An 18,076-nucleotide genomic window follows, 5' to 3' on the forward strand; every position below is an offset into this window, starting at 1 on the left:
TACATGCAGTATGCCTCATCCCTTTCTTCCAAGGCTGTTTTTACACACCCTGTGGCCAAACTTCCCAATACTAACATTCAGAGATGGCCAAACTCCATATGGCAATTTATCATGAACAACAATATATACGCAAAATATTTAACTTTAATTCATATAAGAAAATCAGAAAATTGAAATACATTAATTAGGCCTTAATCTACGGATTTCACATGACTGGGCATGCCTTGGAGGGCATAGGCCCACCCACTTGGCAGCCAGGCCCACACACCGAGGAGCCAGGCCCAGCCAATCGGAATGAGTTTTTCTCCACAAAAGGCAGAAATACTCCTCAGCTCCCCCTCCACCTCCCCTCAGATGATTCCCAGGTGAAGAAGCTGGATGTGGAGGTCCTGGGCTGCCGTGGTTACATGTAGTCTGCGGTTGTGAGGCCAGTTGAACGTATTGCCAAATATTCTAAAACAAGGTTGGAGGTGGCTTATGGTAAAGAAATTAACATTAAATTATCTGGCAACAGCTCTGGTGGACATTCCTGCAGTCAGCATGCCAATTTCACGCTCCCTCAAAACTTGAGACATCTGTGGCATTGTATTGTGACAAAACTGCACATTTTAAAGTGGCCATTATTTTTCCCAGCACAAGGTGCACCTGTGTAAAGATTCTTGATATGCCACACCTGTCAGGATTAGCTTGGCAAAAGAGAAATGCTCACTAACAGGGATGTGAAAAATGTGTGTACAATACATGAGAGAAATAAGCTTTTGGTGCGTATGGAAAATTTCAGGGATTTTTTTATTTCAGCTCATGAAACATGGGACCAACACTTTAGAGGTTGCGTTTAGATTTTTGTTCTGTGTATGTTTTTGAAACACTTAATGAACATGGTGAAATCTCACACTCACTGCCTGTCTTCTACACTTACAATTTCCAGAAAAACATATATCAACAAAATCTCTATTGAAGCTGGACAAAAATTAAATAAGATCCATTACGCAAACAAAATGACCATAATGTACAGCAGAACTGAGGGTCACTGTAAAAACAATCCTTAAAGGGACTCAGGAGAATTTGGGGATTTTAATTTACTTGAGTAATGTAAGTCCATTTTTAATAAAAACTTGCACTGACCTTTGTAACCACATACTCGCACCTGCAAATCACAGTTATTTTGATGTTCGGAAAAAAATAGATAATGTAATAGAAAAAAAGCAGCTCTACCGTCTATCCATATAGCATGAGCAAATTCTCTTCAATATTAATCCACAAAGCACCCATGTCACATGTATATAATTGTAACATTTCTAATGAAGTAAGAGAAAAAAAAGGAGTCCATTGCTAAAAGAAAATACATTTTCTCACATCAATCATTTACTGTGTTGAAATCAACTGGCCAGGTTATCGCCATAGAGTTAGCAAACAGAAATACGCTTGGCTTTCTCTCGTTCACAGAAGATAACTTTCTTTTTTTCTGTGTGATCTACATCTTTTTAGTTAAGCTTAACTGAGCAGCACAATTTCCCAACAGTATATAACATGCAAACCATCCTATAAACACGGTCTTGGTATATGTTTTGACATGTCGCTTTGAAAGCTATCAATTGATGAACAAAATCTCATATTTCACAATGACTTTTCTACAACAAGGAAAGTATAGGAGGAATAATTTATCAAAAAGGACAGTCAGGGCTGAAATTCCTTATGTTTTTAAGGCCTGATAGTATGCTCTTTAGACCTAATTGTACAGTATCTGTATGCTAAAAGGTATCCACAAGGTCAGATTCCACATACAAGTTTGGCACACAGCAGCGGACGAACCCAGGGAGTTCCCTCCGCACAAGAAAAGGTTTCTCTCTCCTTTTTTTTGCTAGTTTACATGGCCCCAACCTATACTTAGTGGTTGGCCTTCCTCAGGTGGCAGGTGCAGACCATAGGCTGGCTGGTGCTGGAGCTGGAGCATTGCTGCACCTCCTCAGCCTTCTGCCCTTTGTGCTTAGGCTCCACCCTCCGCGTCTCCTTCTCCTCTACATCGTTCACTTTCTGGACCTCCTTCGGTTTGGGCTCCTTGCCCACCTTTTCCCCCACCAACGCAGCAGAAGGGGTGCGTAGATTCTTGGGGGTTCCCTGGATCTGGACCCTCCTGGCTGAGTCAGGACCGCCGCACACCCTACTCTGGACCTCACTGGAGGATTTGACTCCTTCTGCCGTGTGGTCCATATACTTGCTGGGTGAGTTGGCAGGAGGTTTGTAGGCCTCCAACTTGCGCTTTTGGCTCATGGTAGCGGCACAGCAGATGATGAAGATCATGACAATGAGGAGGGAGGTGACCACGATGATGATCAGCATATTATCCTGGAGGAAGTCCACCACCCGGGTGACCATAAAGTCCTTAAGGCGGATCATGGTGGTGGTGATGGTGTTGGTGATGGTGCTGACCAGGGTGGGGGCTAGGGTAGTGGTGGGGGAGACAGGGGAGACATCAACGGGGCTGACATCGACGGTGGGGGACACATCGACGGTGGGGGAGACAGGGTGGTGGGGGCTATCAACGGGGAATATAAGATCCGTCTCCCCTACGTCACCACTGCCATCCATGGAAATGCTGTAGACCATTGGCACATGCCTGGCACAGCCATGGCCCCAGAGCATAACCAGACTCACGCATGACAGGTGAAGAATCAAGTGGTGCCTCATCTTTCCTTCAGAATCCTGCAAAGACAAGAGGGAGACTTTCAAAAGAACATTTATTAAAATTGCAGATGGTTTAGAAATGTTGTGATGTCAAATGAATGAATATTTGGGATGATTTAAAGATAGGCTTTCATTTTCTGCCTCTGTATTACAGCAGCTACTGTAGGCCTACAACACAACTCCTTTCCTCTCAACTAGGAATGCAGCGGCAGTTGGGTTTCTAGTATTAGTATGAAGAAACATTCATCAAATGGTCTGATACAGTGTGATGAGGGATTCTGTGTCCTAACTCAGAACAAAGTAGAAACAGCCCTGGTGTTGCAGATTTTCCCAATGACCAGATCAATCTTTTTTATTTCACCTTTATTTAACCAGGTCAGCCAGCTGAGAACAAGTTCTCATTTACAACTGCGACCTGGCCAAGATAAAGCAAAGCAGTACGACACAAACACAGAGTTACACATAAACAAACGTCCAGTCAATAACACAATAGAAAAAAATCTATATACAGTGTGTGCAAGTGTAGTAAGATTAGGGAGGTAGGCAATAAATAGGTTATAGTGGCGAAATAATTGCAATTTAGCATTAACACTGGAGTGAGATGTGCAGAAGATGATGTGCAAGTAGAGATACTGGGGTGCAAAGGAGCAAAAAAATAAATAATATGGGGATAAGGTAGTTGGGTGGGCTGTTTACAGATGGGCTGTGTACAAGTGCAATGATCTGTAAGCTGCTCTGACAGCTGATGCTTAAAGCTAGTGAGGGAGATATAGGTCTCCAGCTTCAGTGATTTTTGCAGTTCGTTCCAGACATTGGCAGCAGAGAACTGGAAGGAAAGGCAGCAAATGGAGGAGTTGGCTTTGGGGGTAACCAGTGAAATGTACCTGCTGGAGAGCGTGCTATGGGTGGGTGTTGTTATGGTGACCAGTGAGCTGAGATAAGGCGGGGCTTTACCTAGCAAAGACTTATAGCTGACCTGGAGCCAGTGTGTTTGGCGATGAATATGAAGCGAGGGCCAGCCAACGAGAGCATACAGGTCGCAGTGGTGGGTAGTATATGGGGCTTTGTTGACAAAACGGATGGCACTGTGATAGACTACATCCAATTTGCTGAGTAGAGTGTTGGAGGCTATGGATGGTCAGTTTCACGAGGGTAAGTTTGTCAGCATAAGTGAAGGAGGCTTTGTTGCGAAATAGTTAACTGATTTTAGATGCCTAATGCGAGTCTGGAAGGACAGTTTACAGTCTAACCAGACACCTAGGTATTTGTAGTTGTCCACATACTCTAAGTCAGAACCGTCCAGAGTAGTGATGCTAGACGGGCGGGCGGGTGCGGCCAGCGATCAGTTTAAGAGCAGGCATTTAGTTTTACTTGCATTTAAGAGCAGTTGGAGGCCACTGAAGCGTTGTATGGCATTGAAACTCGTCTGGCGGTTTGTTAACACAGTGTCCAAAGAAGGGCCAGAAGTATACAGAATGGTGTCGTCTGCGTAGAGGTGGATCAGAGAATCACCAGCAGCAAAAGCGGAATCTAAGTTTAATCACTACAGAACATCCACAATATTTCTCCCATTTCACATCTTGTATTACATCTATTTTAACTGTCTGTAGTCATTACTTATTTGGGGTGGAGTCCGTCAGTTTGAGGTTTTAATTTGCATAGAGAAGGGAGGCCACCCATCCACCACACCAAAGAGGGGAGGAAGCTATATATGCCACAAGGAGCAGGGAGGCGTGGGAGACTTGTGACTGTGGCCTCTATATTTACACTGGGCTGCAGCAGGCTAACGACAGGTTACGGGCAAGGATCTGATGGGTTATTTCTGCTCATATAGAAGCCTGCATTCAGCCTGCCTTAGGAACGGGTGGACTTACAGTATGCTCTACAGACAAAGAATCAAAGTGTCTAGAGCATCTAATGCAGTTCAAATTCAGTCTCAACATTACCTCGCAGTCCAAGCTCTCTCTAAATGTAATGTCTTTCTGCCTCTCTCTTTAGCTCTGGTGAAATTATAATAAGAATATTTAGAGACTTGAAAATCAACTATTGAAGTGTTTAAAAAGGCATAGAACGGAGCCGAACTCAAATCTGTAATCCGGCATCTTCTCTGTGTCTGGAAATACATGTAGTGTAATTACTACTCACTCATGAGGATGACTGGCTTCTAATCAGCCGCTTGTTACAATCAACCTCTGCTCCCTTACTCCTTCCTGTAAATGCTGTGCCCATGTCTGATTGTGTGGTCATGAATATGCATGTACTGCAAACCACAGTCATACTAAAACGGATGGTTATCTTGATCTCCCCACACATGCATGTGCAGTCAGGGTGGCTACAGAGCCACATGCACTCGGACTGGACCATGGTATTAACCAGCCATAATTACATCTTCAGGAATATAATCACTGTAAGGCCCTCCACTGAAAAACCATCTAAAGAGAATCATCTTGAATTCCTCTCTCCATCTTCACCTACAAGCTACAAGAACCACAAATAAAACAACTGTATTGGTCATGTACACAGTAGGTATAAAAGGTGCAGCGAAATGCTTTTGTGCCAGTTCCATCAACATTGCAGTACAATAATCAATATCAATAATACGAGTCAAATACAAAATAACAAGTAATAGAAGAGGTAGTGTCGTAGTAATATAATTTTATGTACACGGTATAATATACAGTATAGATACAATAGGATAATAGATACTGAATGTGCTGTGTCAATTATGACTGTATTTACAACTATAAAGTGGGTAGTATCTTGGCCGCGCAGTTGAATACATAGTATATAATAGAACAGCAGAGTTGACTGTGTGTGCTTGTATGTAAGGGTTGGATGTGTGGATGTATATATAATCTCTAGGGCAGGTTGTCTCCGCGTGCTAATAGTCACTAAGGTGCAGGTCTGTGCCAGGAGACAGCTAGGGTTACCAATCACTTGTGTGATTGTGACTTTTTCCCCTGTAATTATTAATACCAGCTCTCTATAACATCTCGTTAAAGGTTCTATTCGCTCCAGGTCTTGACTTCTCGAACTTTGAGAGATATATATATATATATATAAGGGACTTTATGCTTATCATGTTAACGCTACACTTTTCTCAAAACATTTTCTGATGTCTTCCCTTAAAAAAGGAAGTCTACAACTGTTAGTAGATGACAAACGAAAAAGGCATGTAAATGCGATTTCCACAAAAAGAAAACATCTCCTTCTCTGTCAGTCTCTAAACCTTAAATTGACAGGTTTGTCATCACTGTACAGTCTACAGCAATCAAAACAACGTGATTCTTGTTATACATGTTCTAACCATGAATTAAACTGAACAAAAATGTGAAAGGTCAGTACTTACAGATTGTATGTCTGGCTGGTGTCTCCTCTGGACTGAATGGTACTGGGATTCTAACAGCAGAGAAGGGGAGAGGGAGTGCAAGAGAGAGAGAGAGAGAGAGCAGAGAAGGAAATTGAGGGAGAAAGAGAGAGCTTCCAAGTTTCCACCCTTCTCCTATAACTTGAAGTATACTGAAAGTTATTTCTCCAATTGTAAAAAAACAAAGCCTGCTGATTGCAGAAAGATGTGCATCCCTCTACATTTCCATCTTCTCCTGCTACCTCCCCCAAATCCTCCTCTCCTTGCAGAGGGACATTGGTGGATGCTCACATACTTTGGTGGATGCTTTGGTCAGTCTAGAGAGGGGGGACAGTTAGGGGCTGCCATACTAAATATATTTTCCTTGCCTGCTCCTAAACATTACATATGATGGGAGATATTGATGAGGGGGACTGGGACATCTTTGTCCACTACTAATATATTCTTCTAATTATTCACAATCCCTGATTCACTGGTTCATGTGGCAATCTTGAAAGTTGCGCAATGAGGACAAATACAAAATTCTGCTCTGGTGTTGTAGATGTTAGTGCAGTGCAATATGTGAGGGACTTTATTATCAAAGATGAAAATAAAACACCTTACCTTCACTCGTAGTTGAATCAGTATTCTCTAAAATGGAAAATAACACTTATTCTTTGTACATTTTGAAGGTTAGTGGGTATTTTAGTTCTCCACAGGGCGAGTCCCTAGGTTTCTCTGCCTCCCACGGAATCCTCTAATTACGTGCTCCAGATTACAGCCCGTCTCCACACGGCCTACAGGACCAGCTCACAGGCACAGGGCCCGTCTTTCATCATATCACACATACAAATCTAACATATAAATTTTATGGTCTGCTATAAACACATACCTCAGTTCTCACATCCCTGCTGGCGCTGCAGGGCTTTTGTTCTGCCCACGCCTGTTTGGAGCACCTCGTGGTCCAGCCTTGCCATAAGAAGATTTTAAATCATAGGTTGAACAACTCAGTTCAACAGATATTTTTTTCTCCCCCAATTGATTTATTTTCTGAAGGTTTTGTTCAGTAAGTACAGGGAAGGTCAGGTGTACACTTGCTTGGCCATAGTGATAGATTTGTATTTCTCAAGAGTAATGCTGAAAGTTAATGCTTTTTCTGTATGAGAACAAAACATTTGCTATGTAGTTGACAGACTCAAAGCTCTAGTGGGGTATATATTGTGAGTTTGACTAGTGTTACAAGCCTCTGTCAAGGTCTGGGATGGAGCTGTTGAGAGTGAGGTTGTCCCCGTCCTCTGCTGGACATCAGGGTTACGTTGGGGACGTCTGGATCTCCCCTGACCTCAATCAGTAGTACTGGTGGGGACCATTGCACACCATCTCTGTGCTCTGCCCCTGTAGCTGCTGGCCCGTGTCTGTACCTGCTGCCCCTCAGCTTGGTCAGGATGACGGTGCTGACAATGAACAACGTCATTGGTGATCAGGCACCGAGACCTACCAGTCACTGGAAGTCCTGGAGGATTTTGACATCCATTCTGTGGAGGAGTTGAAGGCAGTGGTAGGGTAGGGGGTTGGATGCAGGGCTGTTGAGATGGGTGTTCGTTTACTGCTCAAAGTGGTGTGGGCGATCTCAGTCTCATGGCCCGTCTCAAAGGTTTCAGTTCTCATTGTTTGTTGGGTTACGGAGACTGTTGTGTTTTCTGGCAAGTCTTTGGTGAGGGCTACAAGGGGCGTTGTTTGATGTGGTAGCTCAGACAGGTTTGGGGTCTATGGGTTGCTACCTCCCTGTATATATTTTGATACAACCTTGCTTGAGAGAAGGAGCAGTAAAACAAGAGCTGGACATCTCCCAGGCCTTGGGGGAAATATAGTGGAAATCTGTCAAGTGAAACGACAACAGCAAATATTGAGACCGAGTTGAACAACTGTTTCCTTGCACACAGACATTCATCACAAGCACCAAACTTTAAGAGGCATAGATGTGCCCAATTCAAACCATGTTATGAGAATGTGATGATTAACTTACTATTCTGTAATATATTGTGATACAGAACACTGCCCTGCCAAGCACAATTACCCAGTACTTGCAATATGCATTTGCTTCATATTTAAGCTCGTGTTGCTCATCAACATTACATCACTTGAGCCTCTGGAAAGAGATCCATTTCCTTTACAAAGAATATCAGTGACTGAAATAATCATCTGATACAACCATATGTCAATCTACCCCACCAGTGATGTTCCCTCAGCATTTCAGACAAAACCAAAGAAATCAATAAGTGGAGACTGTAGTAACTATACTTTTAAAAAAAAACATTGACAAAATGTCAAACTGACAAATGAGGAATGGGGGTATGGTTTCACACAATGAAAGCAAGAATCTCCTGATAAAGAATAACAAGTCTGAGAGAAAACACTAAATACCTTGGCATATCTCAGATGTTTGTTTCTTGCAGTCCTCTGCCTCACCCATGAACTCGACACCAGATGACAAACTTTTCATTTCTTTATTAATTTTTCTGATAATCAATGAGTTGATACATGAAGCAGGAGAAATTAACAAAAATGTTGAACAGACCTCCACAAGAGGCTGAATTCTTGTTCGTTTTTCTTCTGTAATTCATTGAGCTCTTTTTGTATCTATAATACCGGTGACAGAATGGAGATTCTGTTCTGTCATGATGCATTATGGCAAGGGCAGGGAACGCAGACAAGAGGAAACATTTAAAACCCACCATAAACAAACACCCTCTTTCAGCTCAAAAACAAAACAAATGAATAAGAAAAAGTACAAAGAAAAATACAATTACATGGTCATGTTATTTACAAAGCTTTCAATCATATTCTAGGCCTTTATTTCCAAACATCACATACATCTCTACATATTTCACCAACCTACCGTGTCCACAGCTCTCACTGCCTTGAGTGGTCCAAGGAGGCCCAGGAGAAGCACTGATGTACATACAGGACACAAGACCCAAGACAACCTCCCCTGGCCCTGGCCAATCCATATCTCTGTGTCCAATTGCATCCTTGGTTATAATCTTAGATACTTGGATTCCAAGATGGATTGATGAAAACGTACATTTCTCAGTGCTTTCTAGCCACTCAGGCAGCCCATTCACTCCCTATCCTGCTAAATAACTCACACCATTCTCAAACCCTGTCTTCCATAAGCACTTCCTGTGCACACCTCTACGGCACTTTCTGATCTATTCAGTGGTAACAAACTTTAAAGGCTAATATTGAACCTTAACCCACCCCGCCTGGAAAATAAACAAAAATAGCATGACAACAGAACCTACTGTATTATCGTAGTTGGCAACACCATCAAATATTCAGATGATCCAAACGACTCCTTGTTCCTCTGATTCTCTAGTGATGTGACAGAGTATTTAGCTATTTAAAATTCTGCTAAGGAAGTACATAGTGGGATATCTGCAATGGGAGAGCCGGAGAAGGAAGCAAGACTAAAACATACAGTATTTAAATGACTATCATCACCACCACACCATCTAATTCTGTTATCATAGGCCAGAACCTTGGTCACACCCTACGGTGAATCCATTTAATATCCAAAATCCCTCTCACATTCCCTATCTGGGGAAACAAAAAACTCCAACAAGGCCAAAGTAATACGAGGCACATATTCGCACATCCTGAAAGCCTTGCCTCTCCACGTTACATCTTGTCGTCCGTTGTCAAACAACAGAGGTTCAAAACAGGATCAAATTGTTTTAGTTTCAGACACACCCGTCACTCACTCTGGTCGGCTGTACGGATATGGGCCAATGAGATGGTGAATAGTGAGCATCCTAGCACACGGACCCTGAACACAAGGGCATGGTTCAACATTGGGGTTTATGACTGCACAATCGACACACAAACACCTCAAGAGGCAGAACAAGTCTGATATACTACTGAAAGCATGTGAAAATGTTAACCAGCGACATAACCCACAATTCCATTGGTCCTTCTCTGGGCAGCACACAGGTCATTGCCACACGAACCTGTACAAAAGAAGCACCCCAGGTGACTGCATGTCATGAGTCAGTAGCACTGTGACTTACAGTGCAGAGCTTACAGTACATACATACCATCTGTGTCACAGGGCCAGAGGGAGTGGGGACATACTGACAAACTTCTGTTTCATAAGACTGGAACTAACGATGTTGATCACAGTGGTCACCGAAATTATTGAAAATTATTTTTGGATTGGGGCATGTGCATTGTAAACTACAAACAAGAAACCTGTTTAAGGTGAAATCTAAAGGCTACGAGAAGTACAGATGACATCTAACCTGTCATTTTTATCTAGTTCACTAATACCCTTTCTGTTCCTGTGACACAAAATAGATGGAGATGATGAAAACGTTGTTCAAGTTGTTTACTGCGAAAGATGCATACATACGTTATAGAAGGTATCAAATGATATGAAAGGACTGTTTGCTGCTTGCTTAGTAAGACAAGCTAGAGACCAAAGACGGAGAATTTCTCTCGAGTAGAATATCTATTGCATGCATTAACTCTGGTCAGGCGATGTTAGCAAGTGTAGACAGTGGTCCCGTTACGATGTAGGAAAAAAAGACAAAAGGCAACCTTTCATACAATACTTACAGCATGAATGATGTCACCACTTGTATACCTCAGTACTTCTGTTGTCTTTGATATCTAAACGCTCTATGATACATCAGGATCAATTTCTGAGTGTTTAGTGGTCTGTTCTCATTGATGTCTTTTACAGTATTTGATTGATTGTTGAAATCCTGCTCCTTGCATTACCAGCGTATTGCATTGTTCCTTATAGTTCGGATTTTGAATCTTCCCAGAAAACAAAGTGAAAACAAAAGAAAAAATATATACTGTCAAGGTGGTGTGTAAACAAAACTGCTTAAAAATTTGGCAAGATAAGAAGTTGGGGTATGGGGGAGACAAAATACTGATACCTACATATAAAAACATAGGAACTGTTCACATTGGAATTTTCTTGGTCACAATCTTAAAAGGAATCTGTAAGAATTTTCATACAAACAAAACTAAACTGCCGCTTATTAAAAGGAATGGTTTGCCATATTTCATCTGTTTTATCTGAGGGTTAGGGGCTGGCTAAGAAAAAAGTTAATCTCGGAATGTTGCCTGGGATCGTTACTAGGCAGGTTTCAGGCGGAACACTCGTCTAGATTGCCAGTGACGTGTCCCGCCCACCTCCCAGCCAACGGATCGTCCTGAATTGTGGCGGGGCGAGGGGAGGGTCCTTAAATGGCAATCTTGGACATCTGCTCCTCGAGTTGGATGATTCGCTTCTCCTGACTGCTGACCAGGTCCTTGAGGGATTTGATTTCTTTCAAGATCTCTTCCAGCTTGCCTTCGTTTTTCTGAGGAATACAGAGAAAGGAGCAAGACATAAGATACCCTTTCTGGAGAGGTTTGTGCCAGTCTCTCCCCCCAGTTAGGTTTGGTACATTGTCATCTAAAAACCAACATACACGGTTTATATCCACTGAATTTCCCCAGATCCTTATTAAATCCTCACATCAGAGTCTATCACTGCCGTCTGCTCTGCAGGCAGGCTATGCTGCAGGCAGGGCTCTAGTACCCTGTGGCACCCTGGAGGTTAACATGGCGTGCCTGCCCAGTCTGCTATGATTACAGGCCAGAGCTGCAGATAGAAGCTGAGGCCAGGGCTGGGTCCCACGCGGGCGTCTGTGTTGTGGACGAGGTAGGGCAGGACGCCCAGAGCACTCTGCCTCTGGGCGGGGGGGCGACTTCTAGTAACCACCTTGTGAAGTCAGGCAGCCGCCCCCTTCTAAATCACATCCTGCCAACATAGAGCCCACAGAGTTCATTTTCATCTGGCGTTAAGGCAGCGCTAGTGTCAAACGCATGTTAGTTTGCAATTTTGTCATATAAAAACTGTCACACTGGCATTTTCCAGCCCTAAAGCCATGTTCAGCAATTCACCGGCCTTCTAGCAGCACCCTGCTCACTCAGATGGATGGGGTAGAAATTATCCAGAATGCTCATTTCAGGCAGCGCTGATAAGGATATTTAGGACCAACCAAAAGCTGGTTTTAGCAGTAACGCAGTGGTTATGTCATGAAGTGTGACCGTGGAAACGCAGCCTATCCAGCCGTGACGCACACTGCCCATATGAACATGGAACAAGAGTAGCTTACTGTGCTTTTGGTGCCTGTTTACTGTTTACCACCATTTTGTTTTATTTGATTATAAACCAAGTATAGCCTCCCCTCTCAATGAAGGCTTTTTCTTTGTCTGCCCAATGCAATCGCGAAAAAGTCAAGACTGTCGAAAAAGAGTTTGGCTCTCTCCTGAGAACGTTTGGAAATAAATCTTAGTCACCAAAGCTTTATTAAAATATCAAGTTTGTTAAGAGTAAAACAGTGAGCTGACATTCCCTTTTATCTATGCATTATAGGCAGGCCCACATTTTTGCCATGCCGGTCCCGCCCGTGATGCAGGCTGTGTGTCCATGCCCCTCACGAAAAGAGAGGGGAATTTAGACTTTTTTCTATAAGCTGTAGAAATGGCTTGTTTTCCATTTCATATGTTTAAAAAGCCCTCCCTTAGGCCTACTGTAGGGAAGGCAGATTCAACAGCCATGTCTGTCTTGTTCATCATTACATCTTACATTTTATTCATTGTTGTTTACAAAAACAAACAAAAAAAATTAAAAAATCGCTTGTTTTTCATAAAATGAAATTACAACACTGTTGATTCACCTTCCTGGAATTATGGTGACAACGTCTGCGGCGCGCTTGTGATGCAACTTCTGGAGATGTGTGAATGCGATCTGACCTCCAAGATGGTTGTGATCATGTTCATAAAACAGGCATATTCGGGAGCGTTATAAAGGTGAGTGGACATCCTCTCTTTCTCTTTATATTGGATCTTGGTCCTGCTACTGTGAAACGTTAGGATGTGTGTAAAACCCTCCATGGTCTGTGTTTTAATATTGTATGACCATGGAAAGCAATTATGGTGCCTGTTAGTGTATTTAGACAGCCTATTTTAAAACAAGTCGTTACATTTTGTTTAGAATTTGATTCAAATTATTTGCTCTTTTTAGTGAATTTAATCTTGCTTATTGACAACATTTGGCACATCCATGCTCAGCCATAATGCAATGTACACTATTCTATGCATTTATTTCCACATTGAAGCTACGCAATTACTTAGAACAATGTGGACTGAAAACAGGTTCAGGTTAACATATTTAGCGGATAGGTTTCTGTAAGCTGTTCAGCAAACTGTAAATGGACTAACATTGGAATTTGAGTTGATTCTAAGGCAATACATTAAAAAAACACAAATACACAACTTGAAGCAACCACACTATTTAGCCATGGAGCACGTTCTGATTCGCCAGTGAGGGGCCAAGCTTCGACACATCAAAACCCAGCCCTTTCGCACCAGAGCAGATAATTGTGCTTGTGAAAATAGCTCAAATATTTTAGCTAACACCCCTGGACCTACAGTGCTACCGCCCAGAGCTTAGATTACACCACTGCCTAATGCAGTGGTCAAAGTACATACGCTAGTACTTTAAAATATTTGTATATTTTTTGGAGTATCTGTACATTACTTTTACTTCGCTACATCCTTAAAAATTAGGTACTTTTTACTCCATACATTTTTCCTGACACCCAAAAGTACTCATTACATTTTGAATGCTTAGCAGGACAGAAAAGGTCCAATTCACACACTTACCAAGAGAACATCCCTCTACTACCGGCGGACTCACTGAACACAAATGCTTTGATTCAGAATGATCTGAGGGATGGAGTGTGCCCCTGGCTATCCACACATAAAAAAAACTATTGTGCCATCTGGTTTGCTTAATAAGGAATTTGAAATTATTTATACTTTTGATATTAAAGTACATTTTTGCCATTCCATTTACCCTTGATACTTAAGTATATTTATAACCAAATACTTTTACTCAAGTAGTTTTTACTGGGGTGACTCACTTTTTATTTGCATTATTTCACCTTTATTTAACCAGGTAGGCTAGTTGAGAACAAGTTCTCATTTACTTTCACTTGAGTCATTTCCTATTAAGGTATTTTTTACTTTTACTCAAGTATGACAATTGGGTATTTTTCCCACCACTGGCATTAGGTTTGTTAGAATAGAGCCTTCCATGTTCCTAGCTGCAATGTGCCAAGGCCAGGGCTGAACTAAAGGCCATTAATGACTACGTTTCAGTGGTGAAGGACGGGGTAGGCATGGTGATCATCAGACTAGTCCTGAGAAAGCACTGTAATCATACTTACTGTAGTGTTGGTATACTGATCCAGTCTGGTTTCAACTTTCACTCAAATGGCACATATCAGATGCCAGGATATTCTTCTGTGAGTAGTACTTTGTTCACCGAATTGTATGCACACAAGATTGTAACAGTCTCTAGCATACAACCCAGGCAGAGTCCTCCCAAGAGAGAAAGAGACAGCAGTACTCACTATGGATGGAGTGGATGAGGCAGACTTGTTGACTGTGCCCGTGTTCTCCGCATTCTTGCTCAGCTTGTTGTCCAGGATGTTCTTCTTGACCACCTTGAGGTCGCGGTTCTTGCCAGGGACGTAACCGTTCTTCAAGGAAATGAGGATGGGCTCGCCGTTCCTCCCCTCGAACCAATCCTCCGCCTCAATGGCACAGTCTGGTCCTGCCGTGTCTGGGTACAGGTCGTCCTGGAACAGGTCAGACTGCAGGGAGAGAGAAAGAAGGGTATAGATACAGCTGTTAGAGAACACTGGACCAAATGCATATAATAGAGCCTGGCCTCAAAACAGAGTTGGAGTTAAATGTGGCATTGATTGTTGAAATCATTCGTATATTGAGTGTCTCTAGATCAGAATGAAGCTCACCTTTCTTGGCACAGTCATGATGATCGGTTCACACTTCCTTTCGTGCAGTTTATAAAACCTGTCAACATAGAAGGTCAAAGCAGCATATTATCCACAACATCACAACAGACTTACCGTCTAATATTCTTTCACACACCGCAGCCCAGCCGAATGCACTTCTACTTCCATGACACTGGCAATACTCTCAGGGCAGCTTCAGTAAACATGGAGCTGTATAAAGGCATGGTACATGATTCTGATTGGCAGGGCCTGAGGTGCACACAGACGAGAGAGCTCCCCTTCAACATCTGGTTCTGTGCTGCCTCCTGGTGGACATAGCTGGCCAATAGCTTCACATCACAAATCATGTCTTCCTCTTAGACCCTCATCATAGACCCAGCCAAGCACCAAAACACCTGGTTCAACTAGACATTGCTGAAATTAATCAGTGGTGTGCCCATCAAAGCATAATAACCAGAGGAGCAGCCCTAAAATGGCTGATCCGTTTCCTTATCCAGCGAGCCGTACCTGGCGATCTCACACTTGTTGACGTCCAGGCCTCTCTTGGGCATGTATCCCATTCCCCTCTGGGGCTCCTTGGTGGTGAAGGTGCTGAGGTAGTGGACGAAAGGGGCTTCGTCCGTGATCTCAAAGTAGCGAATGCTGCTGTCACCCTACAAACCACAGAAACAAGGTAACTTTAGTGTTTTAGTGTTTGGAACAGTACAACGTTTTAGTAATGCCTTTATAGCTAACAATTCATCATGCCTAACTTCATGGATCCGAGACCTGTTGTAAGTTACATGCACAGCAGATCAAATGGATGTGTATGCAACATTTGCCGGAAAAAACTCCACTCACCTTACCACACAGATAAACCACAGAGGTATCTGGGTCATAGAAGGGCAAGAGGACTCCATTGCTGGTGTCCATCTCATGCACTGAGATCGCCTCATCCATGGCTTGCTGTAAATGAAACAGCGACAGTCAGTTACTGAGCAGTGCATTAACATCTTTAAAAATCAGGGCTGCGTCACAAACGCCACCCTATTCCCTATATAGTGCCCCTATGGGCCCTGGTCAAAAGTAGTCCACTATAAAGGGAATACAGTGTCATTTGGGACAAAGCCCAGGAGTAGTGATGGTGAGGAGGACGAGGTGACCCACCGGGTTCCACAGGGCTAGCTGTCTCTCACTCATACGGCTGAAGCCTGTGGTGAACACGTTCCCGTCCGACAGGAAGATGGCCCTCATGGGCCGCGCCCCCTCGTGTGCCTTCTCCTTCTCCTGTGACACAGAGGGTCAACAGTCAACATACTGGGGGTACATCCTAAATCATCTCCTCAAAGAGATCCCTTTCAAATTAGGAAAAGAGTTGTCTCCCTAGGCAGATGGGTCGCCTCCCACAATGTTTCCAATGTTCCAGCATACACGTCAGCACGTACTGTAATAAAACGGCAGTTTGGCATAGAGGAACGACGTCACTGTACCCACTTCTTACCCACATCCCAACACAAAATAGTAGCTAGCAAGAAGGAGGTTATTTTTAATGAGTGCATTTTGAAAGTGTCTAGTTCGCATCAACTAACTTCAGTAACACCACCGCAAAAGGTTTTGCCTGCAAACTTTAGTTTCAAATCACGACATTCTGGCAGGACTCAACCCAAAATGGTTCTCTCTCTCTCAAAGTTACCAAAAGAGTCCGTCATATCTACCAGACCCTAGTCACTGCTGTTGCCTAGGGCTGGGTTTACTAAAACAGGCAAATGGTAACAAGTTGTTGAGATGAGTGGAAACATTAGTAAGGTTACAAAATTCCAGTAATTTTCCCAAAATGTCCAGGTTTATCAGAATTCCCAGGAGGAGGATTCCCGGATTTCCTACTTATTCCGTCCTGATTCCAGGAATATTCCAACCGGGATTTCAGGAAAAGCTGGAATTTGACCACCCTATAGAGCAGCAGGTTTGTTCGTGAAAAGTCCTGTCAGTGGTAGAGTTGAATACTGGTAAGCGGTATCCCGGGACTTCCCGACCAACTCCTTCCAGTTTCCCTAGAAAAATGATCGCAGTCCCGTGGACCAATAATCTAAAATGTTTATGCCGCACTAATGCAAAAATACAAAACTTGCACTTGCGAATAACTGCATGAACCGGACATATCAAGTCTCTGGCATCATTCATCAGAACAGTCATCACAACTCTAGCACCCCTTTTGATTTGACTGAAACCTTCAATACATATTTGCCCATTATAGAAGAAGTCCTCGGGAAAATGACTTTTTGGACCTGATTTCCCCACCATACCATGGGACGTCACTGAAAAATATAAAGTTGAGATTGATAACATTTAAATTCAAATCAAAAAGGTTATTTGTCACCTGCTCCGAATACAACAGGTTTAGACTTCACCGTGAAATGCTTGCTTCCGAGCCCTTCCCAACAATGCAGAGTAAAACATATATAATAAAAATGAAAAATAGTAACAAGGAATAAAACAAGAATGGAGCACCAGATCAATGTGCAGGGGAACAAAGCATCTGAGGTAGATACTGTATGTACATGAAGGCAGGGTATAGTGGCTAGGTATCAGGATACATAAGAGTCAAATATAGAACACATTAGCAGTTGCATATGATTAGTGTTAGTAATAAAAAAAACACGCACATAAACACACTGTTTTTATTGAGGAACACAAAGAAAGTACAAATAAAGTAAAAGAAGCAACAAAGATCTGGCAGTTACAGCGCACATCATACGTTCAGCCGTGACAGCCTGCATTCTCTCCAAAAAAGATCTGGCAGTTACAGCGCACATCATACGTTCAGCCGTGACAGCCTGCATTCTCTCCAAAAAAGATCTGGCAGTTACAGCGCACATCATACGTTCAGCCGTGACAGCCTGCATTCTCTCCAAAAAAGATCTGGCAGTTACAGCGCACATCATACGTTCAGCCGTGACAGCCTGCATTCTCTCCAAAAAAGATCTGGCAGTTACAGCGCACATCATACGTTCAGCCGTGACAGCCTGCATTCTCTCCAAAAAAGATCTGGCAGTTACAGCGCACATCATACGTTCAGCCGTGACAGCCTGCATTCTCTCCAAAAAAGATCTGGCAGTTACAGCGCACATCATACGTTCAGCCGTGACAGCCTGCATTCTCTCCAACAAAGATCTGGCAGTTA

The 18,076-nt window shown here is 42.9% G+C and overlaps 2 protein-coding genes across 6 annotated transcripts in view; both read right to left on the reverse strand.

Annotated features, from left to right (window-relative positions):
* Positions 1-770: 770 nt before the first annotated feature.
* Positions 771-6,337, reverse strand: LOC110525739 (uncharacterized). Its single transcript, XM_021606139.3, has 2 exons — positions 6,035-6,337; positions 771-2,703 (listed from the first exon to the last, which is right to left on the reverse strand). Exon 2 carries the CDS (start codon positions 2,686-2,688, stop codon positions 1,888-1,890), a length of 801 nt encoding a protein of 266 aa, XP_021461814.3. The 5' UTR covers positions 2,689-2,703; positions 6,035-6,337; the 3' UTR covers positions 771-1,887.
* A 2,187-nt stretch (positions 6,338-8,524) lies between these two features.
* LOC110525740 (coronin-1C-A) overlaps positions 8,525-18,076 on the reverse strand; it is a 75,701-nt gene continuing 66,149 nt past the window's right edge. For all 5 annotated transcript variants that reach the window (XM_021606140.3, XM_021606142.3, XM_090237657.1 and 2 more), the window contains 6 exons: positions 16,063-16,182; positions 15,757-15,861; positions 15,424-15,569; positions 14,917-14,974; positions 14,512-14,754; positions 8,525-11,406 (listed from right to left, as the gene is read on the reverse strand). In XM_021606140.3, coding sequence (XP_021461815.3) covers positions 11,287-11,406; positions 14,512-14,754; positions 14,917-14,974; positions 15,424-15,569; positions 15,757-15,861; positions 16,063-16,182 — 792 coding nt within the window. In that variant the 3' untranslated portion in view covers positions 8,525-11,286. The remainder of the gene's footprint in view (positions 11,407-14,511; positions 14,755-14,916; positions 14,975-15,423; positions 15,570-15,756; positions 15,862-16,062; positions 16,183-18,076) is intronic.

The sequence above is a fragment of the Oncorhynchus mykiss genome, chromosome 6 (assembly GCF_057628025.1).
Source record: "Oncorhynchus mykiss isolate SJ-2025 chromosome 6, ASM5762802v1, whole genome shotgun sequence".
Classification (NCBI taxonomy): Eukaryota; Metazoa; Chordata; class Actinopteri; order Salmoniformes; family Salmonidae; genus Oncorhynchus; species Oncorhynchus mykiss.